This window comes from Pelobates fuscus, chromosome 8, assembly GCF_036172605.1.
Source record: "Pelobates fuscus isolate aPelFus1 chromosome 8, aPelFus1.pri, whole genome shotgun sequence".
NCBI lineage: Eukaryota > Metazoa > Chordata > Amphibia > Anura > Pelobatidae > Pelobates > Pelobates fuscus.
In genome coordinates, this window is record NC_086324.1 from 158,402,877 (window position 1) to 158,412,639 (window position 9,763).

The 9,763-nt window shown below is 40.3% G+C and overlaps 1 protein-coding gene across 1 annotated transcript in view; it reads left to right on the forward strand.

The window, feature by feature from the left end:
- Positions 1-3,958, forward strand: part of GRID2IP (Grid2 interacting protein) — a 104,699-nt gene extending 100,741 nt beyond the window's left edge. The window contains exons 20-23 of the mRNA XM_063430504.1: positions 941-1,070; positions 2,019-2,137; positions 2,802-2,966; positions 3,846-3,958. Coding sequence (XP_063286574.1) covers positions 941-1,070; positions 2,019-2,137; positions 2,802-2,966; positions 3,846-3,914 — 483 coding nt within the window. The 3' untranslated portion in view covers positions 3,915-3,958. The remainder of the gene's footprint in view (positions 1-940; positions 1,071-2,018; positions 2,138-2,801; positions 2,967-3,845) is intronic.
- Positions 3,959-9,763: the final 5,805 nt, after the last annotated feature.

A 9,763-nucleotide genomic window follows, 5' to 3' on the forward strand; every position in this document is an offset into this window, starting at 1 on the left:
GGGACCTAACTTGGTGGGATCAAATCACCTTTTTAATGAGTAACACTACTGACAAACGCATGGTTCGAGGCTGATTTAGATTAGATGAAGACTTTTGGCAATATTCTTACTGATGATATAGCCCTGAAGAATGCATTTTTAATACATGTGATTGAGTAACATCGATGTGAATGGCAGAGTGACTGGATGAGTGAGCACTCTGTTCAGAGCTTATATAGGAAACAGAGGACCAGGCAGCTCTGTTCTTTATTTTAGATCCAGAAAGGCATTGTGGACAGAGGTACTCTGTGCTCCATTAAACAAATTCACAGCATCTTAAACAGGACTTGATTTGTCAGTGTAGTAGGCAGCAGCCTGGCTGCTAGGAGTGCCTACCCTGGCTACCAATATGCTTAGATATATTATTTTCATATATATTTATTTTTTATTTGAAGAGTTAATGTGATCTATGCACTTTCTGGCTGTCTTGTTGATTCCCCAAATCGTGTAATCAGCGACAGATAACTGGTGGATTTATGGGCACTTGAAAATTCTATGCCAAGGGTAGGCAACCTTCGTCACTCCAGATGTTGTGGACTACATCTCCCCTGATGCTTTGCCACCATATAGCAGTAAGAGCATTATGGGAGATGTAGTCCATAGCATCCGGAGTGCTGAAGGTTACCTTCCCCTGTTATGGCTGCAAGCACATAAAATGTAAACCTGGCCCGGGTCCAGTATAGCAGATGAGTAAAGACATATATAGACATAGGCAGTGTCTTTTGCTTCAGCTGCCCTCAGCTTGTTGAGCGAGATGGGAATGGTGACCCAGAGCAGCCTGGGTACTGACCTGTCTATTGTGCATGCTGTTGGTGGATATGCCACCTCTATTTCATGCTCTATAGTGACCGGTCTATTATTTGCTATTCCAGTTATATAATCACCTTATTGTTCCTTTCAGCTCAATACCACAAAGACGGTGGATGGGAAGTCCACGTTTCTGCACATTCTCGCCAAATCACTCAGCCAGCACTTTCCTGAGTTGCTGAGCTTTGCCAAGGATCTCCAAACTGTGCCTCTCGCTGCCAAAGGTACCGTCTGTTCTAGAGACCATGCGAAATGTCTTATAACTAGTAAGTAAACAAGCTGCTTGCAGTACATTTACCTACAGCCTGATGGGAGTTACAGTCCATGCCACAATAGGACGGATGCCAAAGGTTGTTTGTTCCAGCCTCTCTCAATATGAATACCAGCTAGAAAGTACATCCCACTTATATGAGTTAAAGGCAATATATTGTTAACAAAGTCTCCTCGTATTTTAAAACATTAGACTTATGGTACAGGTTTAAAGCGAAGAAACATATCCAGGGTCACACTGATTATATCAACAACCTAGCCAACAGTCCTGGCAAACCAGTCTGCAGGGGGCGCTGTGCATTCTTTTAATGTTCCTATTAAGAAAATAGTGGAATTAGTTTGAGCTGAAGGTGATCGCATGTTCTGTCTCCTATTAGGATAGGGTAGTTATTTAATGTTGCACACGGCATGTTTTGGACAGTGAGAGGAGTGTTGTGTGTGCAGAAAAATGATTTAACTTATCTGTGGAATAACAGATCCTGATAGGTCAATAATTATTATATATTAGTAATATATATATAGTATATTATATATAGTAATTCTTAATAATTCATTAATATATACATACATAAATACTAATAACTTGCTGGAGTGTGTGATCATTATCCCTATAATTTATTCCTAGTATTTTGTTTAATTGAGTGAGTGCACTATATTCTGCGTGTTGTATCAATATGCCCCAGCAGGATCCTTATAATGTTTACCTGTTCAGTTGAGTGAGTGCCGCCTGCCTTGTTATTTATATATGTGTGTATATAATATGTCAAGAAGGGAGTTTTTCTGACATTTTTACCATATCTGTGAATAATAATACATTCTCTATTGCTGTATACGTGATATTGTTTAATACTTTGTTATGGTCTGTGAAGTGGTCTGTTTTGTACAAACTGTTTCTCCTCCAGTGAATCAGAGGTCGCTGACTGCTGATTTGAGCGACCTTCACGTGACTATTCAGGAAATAAAAAGCGCCTGCGGTCGGATACCCAGCTCCATGGAAGACCGATTCTCTCTCACCATGAGTGTATCCTCTTTGATATGAAGGAAAATAGTAATCGTGTACACATGTACAGTGCAGAGTATGTGAACATGAACAGTACATATGTAATGGGCAAAACCGCTGCTAATCTTCACTGATGGTATTGTACATGGCGTGATGCCCAAACTACACTTTGTAGGCGGAATTTGAAAAAAATGACCTAACTCAGCTGTTTAATTGTTTGCCCACTTACAAGCCAACAAACTTTTTTCTAAATTGGGGCTATTTTGGGATTTCATTCCTGAGCAGTAACAGCAATGGTTAGTGCTACTGGTATTTCAAATAAATTTTTTCCCTTTTTAAAATTTACTCTGAACTACTCAGAGCTTGGTAAATAAATCCTCGTTGGGCTTGTTTGGCTTTGAGAAATAGGGGGCTTTTGTGTGTGTCTAGCGACAGCCTGGTGAGTCGTGTCTGGACTTAGACAACATCACTGAATTCTCATGGGCTTTACAAATGGAAATAAAGGGTTCTAACTCTGTCTAACTTTCGGAACACAGTCTTTAGTGTTCTATCTGGTTCTTAGTTTATGTCCAGCTATTGAATTGTCTTCTGTTGGGTTCTGACAGGTTAAAATGTCCCCTTTGCAATGCCGTCATTTGGAAATTCAGCTCTTGTCATCTATATCTTTAACCCACATGTATATCAGACATTTCTAGAGAACACGTTCCCCTGTATGCAGAGTCTGGACACACTTCAGCACCGAGCCCTGGAGGAATTCTTTAAAATCTGCTCCTTCTTCGGAGAAGATCCCAAAGGCTCCAGCACAGAGACCTTTTTTGGGATATTTGCTGAATTCATCAGCAAGTTTGAGGTGAGGTTATTCTTCTCATTTACATGTGTTAGCATGGACAGGTTAATTGCTCTGTACACATTTTAGTGGTTTTTAAACTCTAGGAGCATTTTTAATTTCATGTTGGGGTCACTAAACATGGAATTGTAGTGAATTATTAACCGATTTGCAATTTTTTTACCTGGAAAAGCTTTGCTATGATCACAGCTTAGTTATTTTAGTCTGAGTAGGGACTAGCCTGGCCCAATAATGAGTATTGGGTCAGGAGATGAGTAGGGACTAGTCTGGTCCAAAGTGTAGTTTAGATGGATCAATGTGAGGGGAAGGTTGGCATCTTTCAGATGGTGGAGCCTAAACTATATTAATCCAATATGTTAGATATGGTGATATTGGAGAGTACCACCGAACCCTGGGTCCACAGCTCAGTAAACCACATTAAAGTCCAGTACTCCTCTTCAGCTAAGCTCTCTTAAACAGTTTACACACAAATAATGATAATGTTTAAGTCATACGAGGCCTTGGTCAATCAAACAATACAATCACCAGAATCAAATATATGGTAGTTAAGCTAAATTGCCCAACATCTCACGTGACTCTTGCATCATGTGATATCTAGAAGGTCATGTGACTGTAGGAGGTTATAGGAGTTTTATAACATCTAACATAATCAGAAATTCACAACACTATTTCATTGAATTAAAAAAATAGAAACAAACTGGGAAAGTCTAGTTCTTATTGTGCCGTTCTATCATATACTGTAATAATGTGATCATCCAGCACAATGTTTTATTAAAGAAGGGAATGTCAACTGAAGATGAGTGCAGCTGGACAATTAGCTATGTGTAATTATTTGGATGTCAGTTTGTATTTTCTTACCCCTGTATCATTCCTGTCTCATAGAAAGCGTTTAGTGATCTTCAAGGAGGTGAGACATTGCCGGCTGGTAATCCTTCAACACCGGTTTGGTAGCATTTCTCTTCACTTGCTCAGGGCAGCTAGCTCACCTTGGAACATGGGCCGGTTTTGAATGAAGACCGAGAGATGTGCAGAAAGCTTTAGAACAACCAAGGTCGTACTTCAACCCCTTTGGTGCCAGAAAGACTGGAAGCACGTTAAATCATAGCTGTAATATCATTTTTATTTTATTTATTTTTTAGAAGAAAGATTATCATATCCTAAAGGTTATTCACTTTAAGAACTAAAAAGGAACTAATTTTTATTTATTTATTTTTTACACATTTTACATTGATCTTCCCTTTGTTCTTTGGGTTTTTTTTTGGTATCCAAATATTCCAAATATACAAGCCTCGTGGCCCCTTTGTGTTACCGTTTTCTCATCCAATCAAGCTTTTCTAACTCGTTATCAAAAGCCTTCCACAGCTTAACCCCACGGACACTGCATTAGTTTATAAGGCAATTAATATCTGGCCTTCATTAATACGTCCTTAAAAATACATGTATAATCTGTTATTTCACACAGAAACCTTTAATGCTATCATGTAAATTGCAATAAAGAGATGTGTATTTAATACATTTTAAGTCTATTTGCATTTTATGTCGAGGGTTTTTTTCATGGTTGTAGAAAATGTAATTCTCAATGGCTTGTACTTAGCTGAATCTTCTATTCATTTATAGTTTATGAATGTTCTATATAACCTATATACCCTAATGCAGTATTGTTATGTTACAAGCCCTCTTAGAATTTCTGTTTTAGTATAATCTTTATGGATGATAATTATGCATAGAGGGAATCTGCCACTTTTTGTTTTGAAACTGGCTATACTATCTACTTTTACATTTTAAAAAAAATATTAGGAATATTAACTGACGTGTAAATTGTCCAGAATTCAGAGCGAATTCAAAGTAAATTTCTAATTTTGACTTCAATGTATTTCTCTTGGATAAGGTTTTCAAACCAGCACAATATGTTACAATAAACTGTTCAAATTATGGATCTACAAAACCTCCTATAAACTTTAATATCGACTCCTGCAGATAAATTATTTGGAAGGTTTTTGTAACAGATTTTGATAATTTGAAAAGTGTATCCAAAAAGAGTTAAATCAAGAGACTTTGGATTCACCTTAAATTCCGTCCAATCCAGTCTTTAGCAAATAAACATGTGAGTATAGATTTCGAGTTTAGCTTTATAGGTGGGGATTACGTGAGAAGGACTGTGCCTTGTTATGCCTTTAGTGGCAATTCTTGCATTTGTATTTACTCACTCATTATCTCCTCTGAATCCATCAGGATACGTACAGTTACATTAAGGACTTGAAATAAATGATAAAGGATTATTGTGCATTCTGCCAAGGATCAGAACAGTTGCGGGTGCACTTTACATTTCCTTTAATCCACACCCATTTAATTGCTCACTCATTTGAAAGTCAGCAGGATCACACAACATGGGAGCTGTGACGTGGATCAGGTCGTAGCTTAGAAGGAGTATACCAATTGTATAAAACAGATGTCCAGGCACACACAGGATGGCAAACATGCAGACTTTATGGAGTGGAAGGGCAACATCATGAGTAGCAACTATCCTGACCCAATGAAGAGTATTGGGTCAGGAAATGAGTAGGGACTAGCTGTAACGGCTACCCAGGTAGAGAGAGGGTATCTGCCGTTGAAGACGTCCTTTTTCCCTGCAAGCTGCTGTGGAGAAGTAAGCTGGTGTAATCCCATCCACGATATCCAGAGCGAGAGTCAGGTTCAGCTGTAACAGGAGCAGAATAACATCCCCAAATAATCCCCTTTCAAGAACGAGACGAGGCTACGTTTTGAAGGGTCAAGATGAACTGAGGACTGGAACACCCAGCTTGCTTTTTATTAGGAAAAGGCACACACAGGACACTCCCAGGGGGAGGATGAAAACAACCAATCATACACAGGGTAACACCCCCACGTCTCCTCCCCTCAGATTAACACATAACACAATTATAACGTACAATACTTTACCCCAGTTCTGGATGTACCCCAAAAACAGGGGGTACACCTTTAAGTCCAGCACCGCTTGAAAGGTCTTGGTTAGGAGAACAATATGTCCAAATTTCAGCCCATTCGGTTGAGGGGTTCGGGAGTTATGGATGTTTGAAGTTTTGACCGACCGCACGGATTTTCTAGCCGAAAAGAGTTCCACAAGTTTTGGCCCTGCAGTCGGTCTCCGTTCGCCTGTTAAAACTATACGAAATTCTTGTCATCCACAACTATCTCCGGGTTCGCTGGATTCCCCATAGCCGATTAAGTGTAACTACCAAACAGCCCGTCGTTCGGTAGTTCCAGCGCGAAGTTCTAGGCGCATGGAGGTCTCAGCGGTGTTCGCCTGTTTGTGTATCCGTTTTTAGTTCCATGCGTTCACAGGCAAACACCGCTGTTCGTATGCAAGATGGCCGCGAACACGTGTAAGTCCCGAAATGGCGGCCACCTATATGTTATACACGGAGTTCGTGCGAAATGATGCGAACGGCTGGAAACAAGCTGGAAAGGTAAAACATGCTTTATAATATATCAAATCAGTCCGGTGTTCGGTAGAAATCTGCCGAAAAGGAACGAATTAAACTACCGAACAGATGCTTTATCAGGCATTTCACTGTTTTATTCCACAGGGCTTAGGTGATGATGAAGTTCTGTTACACTAGCCTGGGCCAATGATGAGTATTGGGTCAGGAGATGAGTAGTGACTAGCCTGGGCCAATGAGGAGTATTGGGTTTCGGAGATGAGTAGGGACTAGCTTTGGCCAAGGAGAAGCATTGGGTCAGGAGATGAGTAGGGACTAGCCTGGGCCAATGAGGAGTATTGGGTCAGGAGATGAGTAGGGTATAGCCTGGGCCAATGATGAGTGTTGGGTCAGGAGACGAGTAGGGACTAGCCTGGGCCAATGAGGAGTATTGGGTCAAGAGATGAGTAGGGACTAGCCTGGGCCAATGAGGAGTATTGGGTCAGGAGATGAGTAGGGTATAGCCTGGGCCAATGAGGAGTGTTGGGTCAGGAGACGAGTAGGGACTAGCCTGGGCCAATGAGGAGTGTTGGGTCAGGAGATGAGTATGGACTAGCCTGGGCCAATGAGGCGTATTGGGTCAGGAGATGAGTAGGGTATAGCCTGGGCCAATGAGGAGTGTTGGGTCAGGAGACGAGTAGGGACTAGCCTGGGCCAATGAGGAGTATTGGGTCAGGAGATGAGTAGGGACTAGCCTGGGCCAATGATGAGTATTGGGTCAGGAGATGAGTAGGGACTAGCCTGGGCCAATGATGATTGTTAGGTCAGGAGATGAGTAGGGACTAGCCTGGGCCAATGAGGAGTATTGGGTCAGGAGATGAGTAGGGACTAGCCTGGGCCAATGATGAGTGTTGGGTCAGGAGATGAGTAGGGTCTAGCCTGGGCCAATGATGAGTGTTGGGTCAGGAGATGAGTAGAGACTAGCCTGGACCGATCAGGAGTATTGGGTCATCAAGGTGTAAGCAGGGACTAATCAGACCAGGAGCTATGCTGAAAAGATAATTCTGAGTATGTTGTGGTGTTATGATACAGCTCCACATATACACTACAGATATACATTAACTTTACTATGAGCTGATTCTTTAAAATATTAACCCTAAAGAGTTCAAATTACATTTGTTTATTTGCTTGTTTCCCTCCTTCTCTCCATTCTTTAGAAGACTACAAATCTTAGCTGTTCAGCCATTGCGTGTGTCCTAGCATTCCAGGAATCTCGGGTACTAATACTTTGACTTTTGTTATTGATTACTGGAATCTAACTTACAAACCTTGGATACATAGCATCAATCAGTAAAGAGTACACCCTAGTCACTAGAACTATCATGTAAATCCACAAATTGCTTATTTACTAAACTGGGAATAGTCAAGGGAACTGAACATTTTAAGATAAATTAACCCCTTTACTATGCCAACTGTATCCGCAATTCTCAGGGTTTGTGCCCATACCCCAAAATCGTGTATACACTATTTTACCGATTGTAAATTACATTGGTTTATTGCAAAGGAATGTTGTTTGCAGTTGCTGTGCTGAAGCAGGAGGGAGGAGGTGCAAAAGAAAAAGAATAAAAATAATTTTCCACACTCACCCCCCCTGCATTCACCAAATAAAGTCACTCTGTCACAGTCATATTGCAACAGTTATCCTGTCACAGTCCCTTTCATACATACACAGTCACCCCTCACATGCACTACACAGCCTCGCCATAAACACGATGCACGCATCAAGACCACAAGCAGCCCTGCATACACACAGCACACTGCAAGCAGCTCCCACACACCTTCCCAGACACACATGCTCACAGACACAGAAATACACAGAGACAGATATGCATTCCAGACTCGGTCACGGATACACACGCCTCTATATTCACTCACACAACGGATTGTGTATGATATAATGTATATGAGGATTGTACATACCTGGAGAAAAAAAAAAGTTTTGCATAGTCAGAATGTTCTTTATTTACAACACACTTTTCTTATTTGTAACTTCATTATTTGTTGTATGATTTTTTTGTCCAGAGTTTTAGTTTTTTATTAAATAATGTGCTATTTCTGCATTCTGAAATAGAAAAATAAATTAAAACATTACTTTCCAGGACACCCATAAAACTCTGAGGGTGTTTTTTTTGCAAACCGCTTAGTAGTGAAGGAGTTAATCAAGCTGGATGGAATGTCGGGAATCTCAACCACTGAGTACGTGTTCAGATAGGTGGGTCCATGGCTTTAAAATCTTATTGCTGTCATATATAAATATACCTTTCCTACAGTTACGGAACTCAATAAGGAAATTCTAAAAAGTTAATAAGAACAATCCTTTGGATTCCATACGTAACAGGGTCTTTCATGTTAATTTGAACGGAGTGTACCTACCTGCTCAGTAGAACCAACTCAGATCTCCTGTGTGTCAGTTTATCTCCAGGTAAGAACACGTTACAGGGTTAAAATGGGATTTCTCTGGAAATGACTATAGTGAATCGGACATTGAAAATCATGTATTTCTGGTTTTTTTTTTTTTGTTTTTTTTTATTTAACCCCTTTAAGGACCAAACTTCTGGAATAAAAGGGAATCATGACATGTCACACATGTCATGTGTCCTTAAGGGGTTAAACATTTTGCAAAATACTTCACAATCTAGTTAGGTTTAGGCACTGCCAGGGCACACAATACAAATGAAGAGGGGGATCAGAAACACTGGTGGTCATACAAGTGTCGTAACTACGTTTTGCCTCTTTTTGAGTGTTTCTATTTCCTTTTAGGTGTCATAATTAAAAAAATTTTGAAGGTTCCAATTTTAACAATTGCTATAAAAATTCATAATGTAGAAAATAATGGTTGAAAAGAGGCGCCTTTATTTCTGTCTCAGTTTGTTAAACGCTTATTTTGACAGATTGTTATTTTGACAATGTTTTGCGCAATCCACAGGTAATGGAGAGAAAGTTGACCATATATTATAATAACACTCTAGCAATCGGAATACAAATATGTATTGTCTACCCTCCACTATTTAAATGAAGGCCTCCTTACATTTAAAAAAAAATACGTTTTACTCAACTTATACCTCGGTGCTCTGGTTTCACCACAGCTGCCCCTCCTCCTCTGGCTGAGATCAATATTACTGATAATCACGGCCAATTCAATGGTTCCCTATATCTACGAGGAGCGCTTGAAACACCATAGAACGTGGAGAAGGCAAACATGAGCCCTGCAAAAATTGCAGGACCACAACCAGGAAGGCCCTCTAGTGACTATCTGTTGATCTCCTGTAGGAAAACATTGGGACGCTATTGCGCATGCGTGGCAAAACGATGTGCTGTGCC